This window comes from Ipomoea nil, unplaced genomic scaffold, assembly GCF_001879475.1.
Source record: "Ipomoea nil cultivar Tokyo-kokei standard unplaced genomic scaffold, Asagao_1.1 scaffold0656, whole genome shotgun sequence".
Classification (NCBI taxonomy): Eukaryota; Viridiplantae; Streptophyta; class Magnoliopsida; order Solanales; family Convolvulaceae; genus Ipomoea; species Ipomoea nil.
The window spans coordinates 937,316-954,259 of NW_017617084.1; the positions used below are offsets into that span (position 1 = coordinate 937,316).

The 16,944-nt window shown below is 38.1% G+C and overlaps 1 protein-coding gene and 1 non-coding gene across 2 annotated transcripts; one reads left to right on the top strand and one right to left on the bottom strand.

The window, feature by feature from the left end:
* The first annotated feature begins 9,297 nt into the window (after positions 1-9,297).
* On the top strand, positions 9,298-13,810 carry LOC109174691 (protein LIKE COV 2-like). Its single transcript, XM_019323953.1, has 7 exons — positions 9,298-9,549; positions 10,190-10,242; positions 10,336-10,445; positions 11,495-11,662; positions 12,238-12,335; positions 12,960-13,086; positions 13,507-13,810. The coding sequence occupies exons 1-7, from the start codon at positions 9,439-9,441 to the stop codon at positions 13,605-13,607; spliced, it is 768 nt and encodes a 255-aa protein (XP_019179498.1). The 5' UTR covers positions 9,298-9,438; the 3' UTR covers positions 13,608-13,810.
* Positions 13,811-16,747: 2,937 nt separating this feature from the next.
* Positions 16,748-16,820, bottom strand: TRNAR-CCG. Its single transcript has one exon. It is a non-coding gene; the product is annotated as a tRNA-Arg (tRNA).
* Between the last annotated feature and the right edge of the window lie 124 nt (positions 16,821-16,944).

Below are 16,944 nucleotides of genomic sequence, written 5' to 3' on the forward strand. Positions count from 1 at the left end.
TTACACTATCATTCTATTAATTATTTACTTATTTATTCAATACTTCAGACTTTGAGTTACTTATTATTGTGTTTTTTATTTTAATTTATGAATTTTTTATTTGATTTCAACAATTGTTAATAACCGAAATAATGTCGGATATCCGACCGATCCGAACCAAACCGAACAATGATATAACCGACCGGATAAGTCAACAATTTTAAACGGATAGGGTAGTCAAAATACATATCCGAAATCCGATCGGATGAGCCTAACCGTCACCCGATCCGTCCGAATGCACACTCCTAGTTACTATAACATCAATACCGAGTCAAAAGAATCATGGGGAACAAATCCCCGCCAACAACCACAAGTGTTCCCCGCGGGTGGGGCCACGGGTGGACAACCATCCGCGGTTCCGCCCGTGGGTACATACCCAAGAGGTTGCCTGTTCCCCGCGGGTGGGGCGGCGGGTAGGGCCCTGCCCGCCGTTCCGCCCGCGGGTACACCCTGTACTCCAAATCATCCCTTCGGGGATTTTCAACAACAAGTCCAAATTCAAGTCCAAAACACCCAAAATCTCACACACAACAACAGTATGACTTGAACCCAAGAAATAGCCAAGCAATGGCATTCAAGAACCCTAAGAACAAGCTCTAAACATGCATCACCACAAGACAATGCATCAAATCTCACAAATCAACACAAGAATCACAAGTAGAAGCCAAGAAATCATTATATAAGTAAGAAAATAGGTTTTGTAAAGCATGAGTTACCTTTGTAGCCTATAACTTCCTCTTTTCACCCTTAGAAAGCCTTTTTTTAAAGCTCCTCTTCCACACCAACTTCATACACAAACCAAAAGACAACAAAGATTCTATCTTTAGAAAAAGACACCTAAAAGAAGGTTAAAAACACCAAAAGACCAGGGATCTTACCCTCCCCTATGCTCAAGATGAAGAAAGTATGAATCTTGGAGATAAACTTGCAAGACTTGGATGCTCAAATCCTAGCTTGGAGAAGAAGTTAAACCTTTTTAGAGAGAGGTTAGATATTTTTGTGTTTAGATTAAAGGGTGAATGAAATGAAAGAGTATTTCTAGGTTAGCTTGAATCACAAACCTTAGGTAGAAAGACATTCCTACCCTTACTAAAGTTGGAAAGACAGAGGGATAAGGGCACAACTCAAGAAGCACAAGGTACAACCCCTTGACTTAAGTGACTAGTCAAAATCTAGTCCTTCGACTATTAAATTTTAGGATTTTTATGAATAGATTAGCAAAGAGACTTGTATTAATTCTTTAATTAATCCTTGATTAGTGTTTGGATTTACGGGGTGTCACAAACCGACCGCAATGTCGTGTAAACTATAGTCCGGTCCATCACCGATGAGGGCACAAGCACGAGCAGACGACCGTAATGTCGCGTAAACTTTAAGTGCGACCGCAATGCTGCGTAAACTTTAAGTACGACCGCAATGTCGCGTAAACTTTAAATATAGCCGCAATGTCGTGTAAACTTTAAGTACGACCGCAATGTCGCATAAACTTTATATACGACCGCAATGTCGCGTAAACTATAAGTTCCGGTCATCAACGGTAAGGACGAGGTTCCTTGATCTCCGGTCTTATACTGATAAGGACTAGGTTCCTTCAATTCAGGTCTTAGGCTGAAGAGGACAAAGGTTTTCCAATTCCAGTCTTTTTTTAAGTCTGGTTAGGTCGGCATTGCCACCACCGGTTCAGTTAGCCCGAGATCATATCTCGGCTTTAATCCCTACATGGTAGGCATTTTTCTGACCAGTTAGATTGGCCTTTCCACCACCGGCCCGGTTAGCCCGAGATCATGTCTCGGCATTTTTAGACCGGTTAGATTGGCCTTGCCACTACCAGCCCAGTCAGCCCGAGATCATATCTCGTCTTTAAGCCAACGAGGTCGGATTTCCACCCCGAGTAAAGATTGATCACTTGATCGCGTCTGAAACCCGATCGCTTGATCGATAGCACGCAAACCCTCTATCAAACTAGAGGTCCGGTATCTTGATTGGTAAATTTAGACTTCATAAATCTTCCAAATCCTACAAGTTAGTCAAATCGACCGTCGATACCCTAAGTATAGTCTGGTGCATCGGCATCATGAGATCAATCGGGTCATTTCCCGATTGCAATCAAAGTTGCAAAGCAAACTCGGGGAACTGTTGTATCTACTCCCTTATGTTGACGATTCTTGCAACTAAGGGAGTGGGGGGCTACACCAGCAGAGAAGCTCGTTTGCTTCGCTAAATTATTTCCCGAGTAGCCAAAGTACTTCCCGAGCAAAACGACTTAGCTCGTTCGCCAAAGCGCTTCACTAGTAGAGAAGCTCGTTCGCTTCGCCAAAGTATTTCCCGAGTAGATCGGTAGAGTAGCTCGTTCGCTTCGCTAAAATTATTTCCCAAGCGACAAAGCACTTCTTGGGTAGACCGATTTTCCTGGTCTCATTGTCACTTCCCGATCAAAATGACCTTCCCGGTCTCATTATCATTAGATCTTCGGGTCTCATAGCGGGTTTCATAGCACTGAAGGGTTTCCCGAGCAAAGTGACCTCCTCGGTCTCATTGCCGCCTCATGAGTAAAAGAACCTTCCCGGTCTCGTTATCGTAGACCTTTGGGTCTCCAAGCGCTTTATAGGGCACCTTTTTCGGCCAACGAAGCTCGTTTGTTAACGTGCTTTCCGAGCAAAGCGACCTTCCCGGTCTCGCCATAGTTAGACTTTCGGGTCTCTTAATGACCCCTTCGCTTGGGACCCTCGATTCGCGAACCGAGTGCACCCCGGTCGGTATAACCTTTTGGTTCTCAAGAACCTATCATAGTGATTAATGCAGTCACCAAAGGCTAGCTAATCGCAACCGGCTAAGAGCGATCTTTTAGTCGAGTAATATAGATTAGAGTTTAACCGAGCTCAAACTAGTCGCAACCAGTTAGCCCGAGTGAAGGGCATTGGGAAGAGCGTTCCCACTTATGATCCGCACGATCAATTGAGGTCCCTAGACCGTGAGTAAAATCCAATCCCTTGATTGGTAATACTTGATCGCTAGATCACGTTAAAAGTCTAATCTCCCGATTGGTGCAAGTCGATCCCTAGATCGATGCAGTTTGACTTCTTTTCCATGCAGGAGTTCGATCCGATGATCGTGAACAAACCCAACCTTTTGGCTGGTAAAAATTAGATCCATATATCGCAAGTTAGTCCAATATCCCAGTTACAGTTGATAGTCCGGTCACTTGATCCGTAAAGTAGACCTCTAGATCGTGGTTAATCCGACCTCCCGGTCATAGCAAACATCCCGATCGCTAGATCGGTATAATTCGACCTCTCGAATCGCGATGCAAATCTGATCCCTAGATCGGTAGAGCTTAAGCAACCCCGTATAGTTCGAAAGACTGTGTTTAGCGTTGTACTCTTTTTCCTTGGCTGACATTTTTTCCCACTGAGTTTTTTATTAGCATAAGGATTTTAACGAGGCAACCGGCACATGTCGCGGACCGTGTAACTAGTTTTTCCAGCTCGAACCCTTCCTTGTTAGCTCGTCGTCAGGGCACGGACTGGGGGTCCTACTTGATAGGATATATACTCCGGCATCGACCCCCTGTAAGTCCATGATCTCGTTTATAGTCGGGTCGGGGTCAAACTGTGACAACCCAAAAGTATTTTTCCTAAATTCTATTTTATAAAATTCCAAAATATTTATTTTCACTCTTCCAAATTTTTTTCCAAAAACGGTGTATGAATTAAATATTTTAAATCGAGTTTTTAAATAAATTCAACACCAAGAATTATTCTATTTTGAAAATCCTAAGTTTCAGGTACATTTATATACCAAGTTTTGACCCAAAAGTCAATATGAGTGAAACCTGAGAGGAACCTGTGAAACCTGAACTCAATGTTTTAAGTGGAAGTTATCTTTTAGAAAATCTATTTTTGACCCCAAGTTGTCTAAAATTATTTTTAAGACCATGGTCTATGTTGCAAGATGGACCATGAAGAATTCTACAAGCCAAAGCCATTGTCTGATATTTTAGAGCAAGCAAATTACCTTTCTACCCTCACTAACCAATCATTTGCAACCTAGGGTTTTGAACCCTATTTAAACAACACTATTCCATTGATTTCTTTGATCCTCTCTTTTGCCTCTCCACCCCCAAAACTCTAGCTCTGTAGAAGAAGAAGAAAAACACAGTAAGTATCCTTGCCTTCATCTCATCCATCCATTTCATCTTAGCTCTTAAGGTCATCCATTCTTGCCTTCCCAAATCTCTGAGTTTTCTCCTTAAGCTTGTGTGTGTTTGTTTGTTTGAGGAATTTAGGTGGTGAAGGAAGTGATATCTGAGTTAGAGAGGAAAGGGGGATCCATACAAGAGGAGGCAACACACAAGGTATAAACCATGGACTCCCAAACTAAGATTTTCTTGCTCTGTTAATGCTAGATATTTGAGATAGATGTTTAGAAATACTATAAAATGCTTGTTAATGAGTTGTTTATATGTTTTAGATGATCTATGATTGATTTATTGAGCTTTGAAAGTGTATTTTGTTGATCTGTGTTGTTTTGTGATGAAGAATGAGACATTGGTGCACACTGTCTGTGCACAAAATGGTCTCACGGACCTAGCCAACGGACCTAGACAAGGTCTACTGGCTAGAACCATGCAGAGGCAGGCCATGGGAACAGATCTCAAGAGGATCCGTTGCCCAGGGCCGCCGCTTTGCGGAGCCAAGGCTTCACAAGCCCCCGTCACCAAGCTCCGCCAGGCCAAAAGTGGTATTGGCCGGGGCCTCTGTGGCTCAGCTATGTGTCGTTCGGACCGAGACTCGTGGGCCCTTGAGGCTCAGACACTCGGGTTCGTTACGACGTGCTAGTAGAAGTTGATTTCGTTTTATTTGGAGTTAGAAATCATGTTTAACAGTTAAAAGGAATTGAAATTGAATGCTCTGTATATGTTGGTTGTTTGTGAACTTGACTTAGTAGAGGGAATTTGATGTATTTGAGTTTATAAATTGTTGAGAAGCATGTTTAATACTTGATAAGTATTTGTTTAGATGATTTGCTAAGTTGTTGAGATTTTGGCATGAAACAATGCATATATTTCCATGTTCATAGTGAGTGAGTTTTGGGCATATTTCAATGATTAAGTGCATTAAAGGCTCTAAGTTAAGCCTAAGTTCTATTTCAAAAACCTATATCTATTTTGAAAAATCTCTATCTATTTGCATTAAGAAGATTGCATGATAATTTGATTTCCAAAATGTGAGAAAGAGAAGTGGTTTGAGATTTATGTGCATTGCAAAGCTTGCATACTATAGAGTTTATTGCATGAGAAAAGAAGTTGCATTATATATATATATATATATATATATATATATATATATATATATATATATGCTATCTATTGTGAGGAAAACTTGTTTTGGAGGCCTGTTAGGACTCGGTCCTTTCGGAAGAAAAGAGAAAGAAAGAAGTTTGAGAAAGGAAAGAAACGGTCACAGAGGACCGACAGATATTTATGAAGTAACTTGGTCGATATTCTCAAGTTGCTAGGTTGGATACTACCCGCCGGGCTTGGAATCCTAGTTAGGGGGTGTGCACACTAACAAGTACGATACCTGATTCCACAGAGATTATTTAAAAACCAAGAGAGTGGTTCTGTGGGCGAGATGAGTATTAGGCCAGCTAGACGCCGAGCCCGGATAGATTCGTTCACGATTCGTGAAGTTCCTACCTCGCCCGCAAGTTCAGAAAGAAAGCAAGAAAGAAGAAAGAAGAGAAAAGTGAGTCAAGTGACTCAACAGAAACCTCCACAGAAAATGTTCTTTTTATATAAAGAGCGAGGGTATATCTATATTCAAAGCATCATGTCATATCTTGTTGCATGACTTAGCATGAGTTGCATTTAGACCATTTTGAGAAGTGAAGTTTTATTATTATTTAAGAGTTGGCATGATAGCATGATCTTACTTGTTGAAATTTAGTTATCTCTTGTCTATCAGTTTGAGTATGAGTATTGCATAATGAGCTATGTTTAGAGATATTTGTTTATAGTATGAGAATGTGTTTAAGTTGAATTTTGAGAAAAGCAAATTTATATGAAGTATGGGTTGCAAGCATATAGAAGTGTTTTCAAATATTTATTGAGGTTGTTGACTAAGTGTTGTAGTTAATTATATTCATACTTGAGATTGCGTGTGAATGAGAAATGTTTTCCAATCTATATCTATAGTACTTTACAGGGTTGAGTGACTTTATACTTAGCATTAATTTGCTAACGAGTTTATTTTCCTACTTGTTTTATAACCCCTTTTAGGTGGGCCAAGTGTTTGAGAGCGCACGTGGTAGATAGTGCGTAGTTATGAGGTGGTAGTTACTAGACTAGTCTATACCCTTAGTTGAATTGATGTTAGATGTTATTTAAACTGGTTTTTTATGGTGCGTGGACACCGGGGGTTTGTTCCCCAAGTTTATGATGTTTGTAGAGCTTAACTCTAGTTGGTTAACTGTTTTTGTAGCCTGTGCAGTCACCGTGAGTGGTGGCTGTGGCAGTAGCACCCTTAGTGATCTTTTGAATGGTTTTAGTTATTTAAACCTTGCTTTTCATCTTGTTTAAGTTTAATTATTTGGGATTTAGATTTTAGAAAAAAAAGGGTGTTACACAAACGGTTTGGGACTCGGTCTACGGGTCAAAGTCAAAGATGACGGGTCAAACCTGCCCAAACCCGGGCCTATATAAAGGGCCCCAAACATTTGTTTTAGGGGGCCACGCCTTCATTTGCCCCTCTCTTCCACTACTATCTCTCTATGCTTATGAGATCATCTCAACTCTCTCTAAAAGAACCCAAGAACAAACATGAATAAAATATCCTTTGAGTAATATCTCTCTTGTTCATACATATTATATACATTACATTACATCCTATACACGCAGGAATTAGTACTATCACGAGTCTAAGCGTTCGGCTGGACCAATGGCTGACGCGCCACCCGACAAAAAGATTAGACTGGGCCTCGAAGCCGGGGAAATCGAGGGCATTAGCAATGGGAAGTTCTTGGTTCATGACTGGCTAGACACGGTGATCTTTCCAAAGGACGTAGCCCCCCCTACGAGGAGTCCACTGTCGAGAAACTGTTTGAGGGAGTCTCCTTCTACACCTATCGGGTAAGGTTCCACTCTCTCGACTTCTTCTCAGAGTCTTATTGCCTCAATACTTAAAATTTTTTCCTTTGCTTTGTAATTTCACCAGGTCCTTGCCATCCAGTCGGAGCTACGAAAAAGCTGAAGCTTATCATGGCGGATGCCGAGGCCGTCACGTCGATCCGCAATGAACACCTCAAGGAGAAGAATGAATTGACTTTCCGGGTGGGTCAGCTGGAATCGCACTTGGAAGCTGAGCTGAAGAAGTTAGCCGAGGCTCCGCTAGAAGTAGTGGCTGAGTACAAGGCCTCGACTTCCTTCAGGGCGGACGTCACGACTGAAGCTTGCAGTCGGATGAGAGAGTTTGCCATGGAGTGGCTGGCTTCCGAGGAGGGGAAGGCTTATTTAGTGGATGTCGGCGTGGAAGACTACTATAATGGGAGCCTTGGACCTGATGAACGAGATCTATCTAGCCTTGCTGAAGAGGGATCCCACTTTCACGCCTGAGACCTGGGGTCTTCCAGCCCAACTGGAGGAGTACTTCCGCGTCCTTGCTACCCCCGCACCTAACCAGGGGGCCGAAGAAACCGAAAGGGTCACTTCGGAGGGCACGAGTGCGGGGCAGATTCCGATGGACCGTGCCTACATGGATTATACCGCCAATCTGACTGCCTTGTCAGGGATAGACCGGAACTCTATTTCTCCAGTTCCGACCATAGAGAATGAAGAGGAGGATCAGGATGGCAGCCTACAACAGCGTCGAAGTCATCATGGGATTTTCGACTCCACTCGCCTTACTGGCCCATCGGAGGGTGGAGTCCCTTAGTAGGGCGCCTGAATCTCTCTTGCTAGTCTTTTCTATCTCTTTTGCTTTCCTGCTTTTATGTAAATAAAAGTAGGATTCTTTTGAACTCTTAATCGAATACTCTTTTGCTTTCCGACTGATTGTCTATCTTTTGCCTCTTACCTTTATATTTGTTGACTCACTTTACCCTGTAAAAGAAATTTAACAAGAAAAATACAAGTAATATGAAATGAACAGGTGATCATCACTCAGTCGGACTAGAATAGATTCTAAAAAGGATCTAAAGATGTTTAGACCGATTCCCTCAATCTTGGTCAATATCTCAACCTGTCCAAAGGATTTAAACATTCTGAACGAAATTAGACCTCTAAGAAAAGATATCCGACTAGATTATCCTTCCGACTAAGTCTTATCATAATAAGTACCAAGTAAATCCAAGTATCCCACATGGGGAACCGGAACCTTCACTCATTAGGCAATCGTTATACCCGACACCACGGCCCTGCGCCTCCCAAAACGACGTCGTTTTGGGAGGCGCGGTAGGAAGTTGACATGATTATGTATATTTGTTTATACAATTATGTATATTTTTATTATGTACATTTTTTATACAATTATGTACATTTTTTTTTATACAATTATGTACATCCGAATCAGGAAATTTTTGTGTATTATGTTAAGAGTTGATGTGTATTATGTTAAAAGTTTATGTTTATTATGTATAATGTTAGATTATGTGTATTATCTTTTAAAAAAGAGTATGTGTATTTTGTTATATAATTATGTACATTCATGTATACAATTATGTGTATTCTAGTATAACATTATGTACATTTTTGAACATGAAATTTTTTTTTTAAAGAAAAATTAACTGCCAAACACTGGATAACGAAATTTCAAAAAAAAAAAAAAAAGAAATTAAAACAACGTCGTTTTACATCTGGGCGCACAATGCAACGCGCGCCGTTGTGCAGTATATAAATTGCCCTCATTAGGGCTTATTTGATTTTTACTAAATACCTTGGGTTTTCCTTGATGGCGGGTAAAACTCCCATTTTTACTGTCTAACGAGACGTCATGCAAATGATGCAATGATTGATCTAAGAAAAGATGAATTACTATTTATATTCATTCACTTTCTTTTAGTCAATAAAATTAGTTCATAAAATGGAAGTTAATCAAGTTATACTGGTTGATGAAAGTATATATAGCAGTTTCCATAAAGTAAACAAACTTTCTTTCACTCAAATAGTCAAATATCATCAGGACGCCAGATAGGTACTCCGCACTTTTTTTTTTTTTTTTTTTTTTTTTAAATAAAATAATTAAATTTAGGTTTTTTGCTTCGACCCCAAGTTTTTACAGAAAAGACTTGCGATCTGATAAACCACACTTCACCTTTCCAGGAAACTACGATCACTCTTTCTACTCCAGACAAGTCTCGTCTCGTCTCGTCATTTTCCCAGCTGAGATCTGCGAAGTCAAAGTAATGGCGGAAGAGAAGGATGCCACCTCAGTCCCGCTCAGTCAAGCCGTCGCCGACGATCCCGAAGACCCACTCAAATCTTCTCCGCCTTCATCCAATTCTTCTACCCGCAAGGTCTGCTTTTTCGTTTCTAATTCTACTCCCATTTTTAATTTTTTGTTCTCAAAACCTAGATTTCGTCCCATACTCGAAGATTCTTTGAAATCGAATGTTTGGATTCTGTGTTTCTGCGTATAATCGTTTCGTTCTCCATGCCGTGGATAAAAATCACAAGTAAAATTGTTCAGACAAAATAATGGAATGTAAGATAATGCATGAATTCGTTAAGGGTTCTTGAAAAAATATTATTTGCTCCGATCTTAATTCAGTGTCAGACACCGCTTAGAATTCTTGTTAATTGAATTCACATCACTGGGTCATTACTCATTAGAAGTTACTGTACAACATTAAATTGCCATCATATATATCCATTCTTTTTTTTTTTTCTCTGACCATATTATTAATACTCTATCTGGAGTAATGTTTTTGCTGCGATTAGAACTTGTGAGCCTATATGGTTGATGAATAGAAGGAGATTTTTGTTTTGTTTTGTTTTTGGTTCCTTAAAGGATATTCCATTTTATTACAGAAACACCTTACTCTACATCAGTATGGTTAACCTCTTGATGGCTCTCGCCTCTAAGGTCTTGCATGAAACACTGCAACTGAGTGACTACTTTTCTTTATATTTGTTATGTACATTTACTTTCTTCAGGCTTGTTGTTACTTTCTTCAAAGCTGGGTCTCAAAGAAGTTCATGACTGGATGGTGAGTTTCCATCATGACCTATGTCTTTATCAATATGCTTAATATTTTACCAATTTCTCTGACCTCAGGTATTCTTGAATTTTGGAATTTCAGTGTAGTACTCTTTCCTGTTGCGGTTACATTTTTCGTGACGTGGTGGTTCATTCAGTTTGTTGATGGTTTTTTCAGTCCACTATACGAACAACTTGGTTTTGACATATTTGGTAATTCCAAATTGTTAACATTGTTCTGTTTTAAAATTTTTAGCTTGGTATTTGCTTCGTTTTGATGCTTTATATCTAGTCCAATTTTTATTCTAATACATACTGCTCTCTTTACATATTGCACCTTGCTGTTTTACCAGTATGTAAAACTCTTGAGTATAACGTTATTCTTCTATAGCCTATATGACTGAACCACTTGATTAATGCTGTGAAGGATGCGAATAGGCCATTGGGGACGGACTTGTGTAGCCCTATGAAAAGAGTTAAAATGAGTACTCCCAATCGTGCCAACTTCATCTCGAGACATCACTTATTAAACTGATTTTCTGTCATTATGTGAAGGCATTACACTCAGTTTGGATAAAGAAGATTTAATTTATCTAATATTTGCAATTGATTGCTTTTCTGTTTTCAGATAAAGCCTCAACTGGCTGACTTTATATTCCTTGAAATGATATTTACCTGGAATCTGGATTTAACTTTTATATTCCTTTATATAGACATATACATTCTGTGTGTAGCTGATAAAACACCCTTGATTGTTAGAAAGAAAGGAAATCAGGACACAAATGGAAATAGGAATCAATCAAGCTGCATAATTTCAGATTAAAAATAAAGCATAAGTCATGGGATTGTAGCAGGGAATCAGGGGAGGATATTATGCTATTTACTTTCCTATACAATATAAGAGATTATAAATAGGGAGTCTTAGTGTTGAGGCAGGCAGTAGTAATCAGAATAAAATAAGGGCTAAGTATAGCTGGGCAAGAGCCATTTCTTGCTGGAGAGTATTTTACATATCCTTTTTTTTTTTTTTTTTTTTTTTTTTTTTTCAATTCAATTCTCCTTTGCTCCTTTCTCTGCCGCTCTTAACTCTAACAGTAGCACAAAATGAAAAAAGAATTGTCTTCATGCCCTGGATCTTCACATGTATAGACATATGTGTGTGTGCACATGCATTTGTGTGGCTAAGTATGCGTATTCTTTCAGTACTAGATGTAGTTGTCTGTGTTAGTGTGCTGTGTGCTCATCAGTCTCTTGTGATGCAGGACTGGGATTCGTGACGTCTCTACTTTTTGTATTCTTAGTTGGTGTATTTGTTTCATCATGGCTGGGTGCTACTGTTTTCTGGGTTGGGGAATGGCTTATAAAGCGAATGCCATTTGTTAAGCACATATATTCAGCTTCCAAGCAAATCAGTTCTGCAATATCTCCAGGTAAGCTACAGATTTCTTAGTGCTAAATGATTGCATGAATTTGTGTTGTGGGAAGTCACACTGCCACAGTCTCTCTATTAGGTATAATGACAAAAGTAAGTGATTGCACGAGGGAATCTAATCCCATGTGTAAGAAACCTTTCTGATCTGACATCTCCATCCAACAGGGAAGAAGATGAACAAGCAAAATATTTGAATTGATATCATCTTATAAAATGGTTGTTGTTTCCTAGAAGCATGTGCCATGAGGAATACTTTATTACTGAACTTCTTTTCAAGGGAAAAATGAAGTTATATTTTATGTGACAAAGTTTTATATTTAAGATTATGTAGACATCTTCATATGTAGTATGCATGTACCTTTATTATGTACACAATTATAGCTGTAAATGAGGCAATCTAAAGGGTTATCCTTCATCAAGAGCAAATTTCGTAACATATATAATTATATAACACTTATAAATACCTGCATCTCTTAATGTGTATATTTTATTAAAATTGTCAATATCAGCTTAAGTTTTCAGATTTAAATATAAATATTCCTTGAAACTGACTTGTTATGTTTATTCTAACAGATCAAAATACAACAGCTTTTAAAGAAGTGGCAATCATTCGTCATCCACGTGTGGGTGAATATGCATTTGGTTTCATAACATCTTCAGTCATCCTTCAGGTACTTGTTTCTTAAAATATCATTTGCCCTTCAAAATATTGGGTTTTAGAAGTAAGAAATCCTGTTGATTGTTACAAGCAAATATTGAGTTTGAGAAGTAAGGCTCCTCACCGTGAACCATCACCTGTGTTGGACAATGGTTTGTTCCCTCATAACTTTAAAAGAAAGTACATAAATAAAGGAATTCAAGTTACATAACTCTATACTACTGCTTATGACTACATTTCTGTTCAGTGTTAACCTGTACATAGAGAGGGGAATGAAAACCTTCGTTATACTTGTGCAGAGCCTGGGGAGAGTTGTAAAAGTACACTTTTAAGTGATGGACATATATATATAGTGTTCTTATTAGGATAGCATGTACCCCCTTTCCACTGAATCGCAAATACTTATCCATGAAAAAGATATCACACACCCATTTACCATCTAGATTTTAATACCCCCACTATTAATAACTATGTATTTACTTGATTTATCTGAGGAAGTATTTACCTAGCCAGTCTGAGTGAAAGGGGGAAGATGAAGCATGAAAGATTGACAACTGTATACATCTGAGATAGAGCCCTCGCATGGAAAATATCAATTTAATATATTAATTTCTGTACTTGCTTATTTTGGGTGCAGAAAGACGATGGTGATGAAGAATTGTGCAGTGTGTTTGTCCCAACTAACCATCTGTACATTGGTGATATACTCCTAGTTAGCTCCAAGGACGTCATAAGGCCAAATTTGTCCATCCGTGAAGGCATAGGTATGTTTTTTGGGTGTTAACATCTTCAAAACCACCTAAGTATCATATGTGTATGGAAAGATGGTTGTGTGCATCATCCATAACTGTCACAGTGTTGCATGCCCTCTATATTTTCACCTTTCTTTTATTATTTCCTCATTGGAAAAAAATTTGTGGACTGAGTATATATCTCTTTTTGAGGTGGAATGTCTTCTTTGTGGTTCGCCCCTTGCCATCTGAACTAAAGAGGAATTAAAACAATTAGAAAAATGTTATTTTCTTCCCTTCATGAATTTACCTCCAAACCGTTTATTATTATATATCTAATGCCCACAATGATAGAGCCATGTAAGATGTTTTACCTGTCATTTAAGCCTTTTAGATTTTTAATATTGATTGGGTCTTTCATTCTTCTAACGTTTGGGTGAATGAACTTTGCAGAAATCATTGTTTCTGGTGGTATGACAATGCCGCAAGTGATTTCTCCAGTGGAAAGGATTGCTCGACCTAATGAAAGAATCCCACTTAACAGAATAATGTGATTGTTGAGTGTGTGTTTGGGACGATATTATGAGGTGTATACTTGTTGACTATGTAAGAGATGCAAGTTTGAGAAAGAAAGGAGAGATTTTCATATTGTAATTAGTAATGATGTTTGGCAGCTTCCTAGGATTATTATTTGTCATCCATTCCTGTCAATGTTTACACTTTACACTATTCAAGTCTCAATTTATTCTCTGGCAAACTATTATGAAACACAATAACACAAATGAAAATAATGGTTTGATTTAGAGTCCACATTGAAGGGATCGTCAATAATTGAGGGATTGTAAGTTTTTAAGATTTTAAAATTCAAGTTTATTACTCTTAAAAAGAAAAATGCATGGACCATTGGATAGCTTATTCCCATTATGTTTGAGTAATCTCTAGAAAATGAAAGCCAAATAGGTGAAACAGGTAGCGTTTAGAAATTAAGCATATAAAAATTGAAACACCTGTTGTCCCACATCGACAAGAGAGACTCGCGTTCAGCAGCTTCGATGTCTATATAAAGATTGTGGCTATTCAAGCAAACTCATGCAGCCACGTGATGAGTACATAGTGAACTATTCTTTCGCCTTTTACTAAAGAATACCGTGTGCGCGTCGCATTGAGTGGCATACGCCAATTTTTGGAGAGGGCCTCTTCCAGAGGACCTCAACCAATTTTACTTCCAAGTTTTGTCTAAAGTATATGTGGAACTAACAAACAGAGGAGTTACGAACTGTTCTTTTGAAAGGAAAAATGGTAACGAATTAGGACACTTGGGTCAGCAATTCATTTAAATATATTTTTTTTAACATGAAAGTGCTAACAAATTAGACCATAAGTCAACAATTCATTTTAATGCTAAAAATTTTCACTTCTCGGTAAAAATTAAGTGCAAGTTTTTTTTTTTTTTTTTTTAATGTTTATTTAATTAATATTTCAATCTTTTATTTAAAATTAAAATTCAAATAATTAGTTATGTTTAAAAGGAAAAAAGAAACAATTAGTTTGATTGATGTTCAGAGTGTAAATATCATGGCCAAGTCTAGTGTAAAGTTTTATTAAGTTCTATTATTGTGAGCTGTCAATTCAATTATTGCAATCAGTAATACGTTGTTATTGTTATTGTAAAAATTCAATTGTCAGTTCAATTATTGCAATCAGCGATATGTTGCTATTGTTATCGTAAAAACTTAATTGTAACCATTGTCTATTCATATTACAACTTCAAATTACTCATTAGTAGTGTGTCTAAGGGTACAAACACATATTCTAAATATGATTGGTAAAAATTGAGACACGATCTTAAAATTATGAGTGTAGAAATTTGTTGAAGCTTTTTACCATTCTATAAATAAACCCCGTAGCAACCATCTTTGCTTGATGATGATAATTCATTGATGAAAATCATAGTTAAATCATCCCAACACATATTCTGGGATGCTCAATAATAGCAAAAGACCCGTTAATAAAAAGAAGACATTTTAACTCGTTGGTACAAAATTCTCCACTATATGAAATATTGAAAGCCAATAGAGTATACTGGGACAATTTTTTTGAATGTACCAATAGATATTCTTCAAAACTTCATCTTTTATTTTTTTTATTTTTTTTATTTATGATTTACCTCAATAAGTTTTTACTTTAATAATTTACAAATACATTTTACAAATAAAAAATGTAAAAAGTCTCACACAACATCGTATAGGATAACTGACACGGTCCTATATCTGAGCCATTCATCCTATCCTAATTATAAAGAGTAACAAGACAGTAAATTGTTAAGAAGAAAAATGGCAGAAGCATTGGATAACTTATTCCCATTATGTTTGGAGTAAACCTGAGATGGTGGAATTGCCAAACATACAAGTGGAAATTAAATAGAGAGTATATGAATATTTAAACTGAATCACCGATTGTCCCACATTGACATCACAGACTCGCATCCAGCGCCTTGGACTTGTATATTATGATTGTGGTATCACAAAGAAAATTCACGCAGCCATGCAATGAGCACATAGCGAACTATTCTTTCGTTTTTTACTAAAGAATATCGTGTGCGCGTTGCAATGAACGGCATACGCCACTTTTTGGAGAGGGCTTTTTTTAGAGGACAAAAACCAATTCTATTTACAAGTTTTGGTGGGATGGACAATTGTAGTTTGGAGATTATGTTTAAAGTGAATAGGTTTTTTGTGTGTATCAATATGTAGCTATGTTTACTTAAGGCAAATTATGCCCCACTTTGCAAGGTGGGCACAGTTTCATATCTATAATTTCTATACTGTAGATTAATAAAATTTATACTTTAGATTCCAATTGTTGAACTCTGTTTTCATAAATCAGAGAATTATATGTTCATAATTTGATAACTATACAGTTTAGAAATTATGAATTTACAGTACATAAATTATGAATCTATAGTATAGATATTTTGAATCTACTGTATTTAAATTATGAATCTACGGTTTAGAAATTATGAATCTAAAGTATAAATTTTATGAATCTACAGTATAGAAATTATGAATCTACAGTATAGAAATTATGGATATGGAACCGCACCTTGCAAGGTGGGCACGTGCTTACAGCATAACACTCCTCTACTTAGTTATTGAGTCATCGTGATTTACATCTTTTCAAATACTCTTTCGGGTTGGGGTATTAGGGGGGGGGGGGGGGGCTTGGGATTGTTGAGGTTACCGGAGTGCAATAGGAGGCGGGCTTATCAGGTATGCTCTTTCGGGCTGGGGGATGGGAGGCCCTTGGGATTGTTGAGGTTACCAGAATGTAATAGGAGGCGGGCTTACCAGTTAGTAGTGTAATAGGGTACCAGGTAGGAGTGTAATAGGGTTGGCAAATTTGACATCTCTTCACGTATTCTAGGCAGTCCAAATTTGACATATCTTCACGTATTCTAAGCAGTCCATCGGGGCTAATAATACCCCTGTAGGATCACCGTGGTGGGCGGCGCAGGTACACCTTGGTGAGACACCTCAACAACGGTTGCTGCACACAACAGTAAAAACATTAAACAACGGTTGCTGCACACAATAGTAAAAACATTAAACAGAGTTGTACCTCAACAACGGTTGCTGCACACAACAGTAAAAACATTAAACAGAGTTGTTTACAGAAGGGACGGAAAAGGAAATATCGTTCACGATGGGACTCGAACCCACAATCTCCCGCTCCGGAGGCGAGCGCCTTATCCATTAAGCCACGCGAACATCTTCTTTGTCGTGTCTTTAATTGTAGGATATAACACGGTTTTAATTTACATCCTTTCTAATGCTTTTAAAGGCTGGAGTGTGGGGGGCCCTTAGAGTTGAGAATTTAACCTTTTGGGAGAAG

Coding starts and splice junctions, on each gene's coding strand:
- LOC109174691 (XM_019323953.1), top strand. CDS start 9,439: ATGGCGGAAGAGAAGGATGCCACCTCAGTCCCGCTCAGTCAAGCCGTC. Junction 9,550..10,189: donor CCAATTCTTCTACCCGCAAG/GTCTGCTTTTTC, acceptor TACTTTCTTCAG/GCTTGTTGTTACTTTCTTCA. Junction 13,087..13,506: donor GTCCATCCGTGAAGGCATAG/GTATGTTTTTTG, acceptor TGAACTTTGCAG/AAATCATTGTTTCTGGTGGT.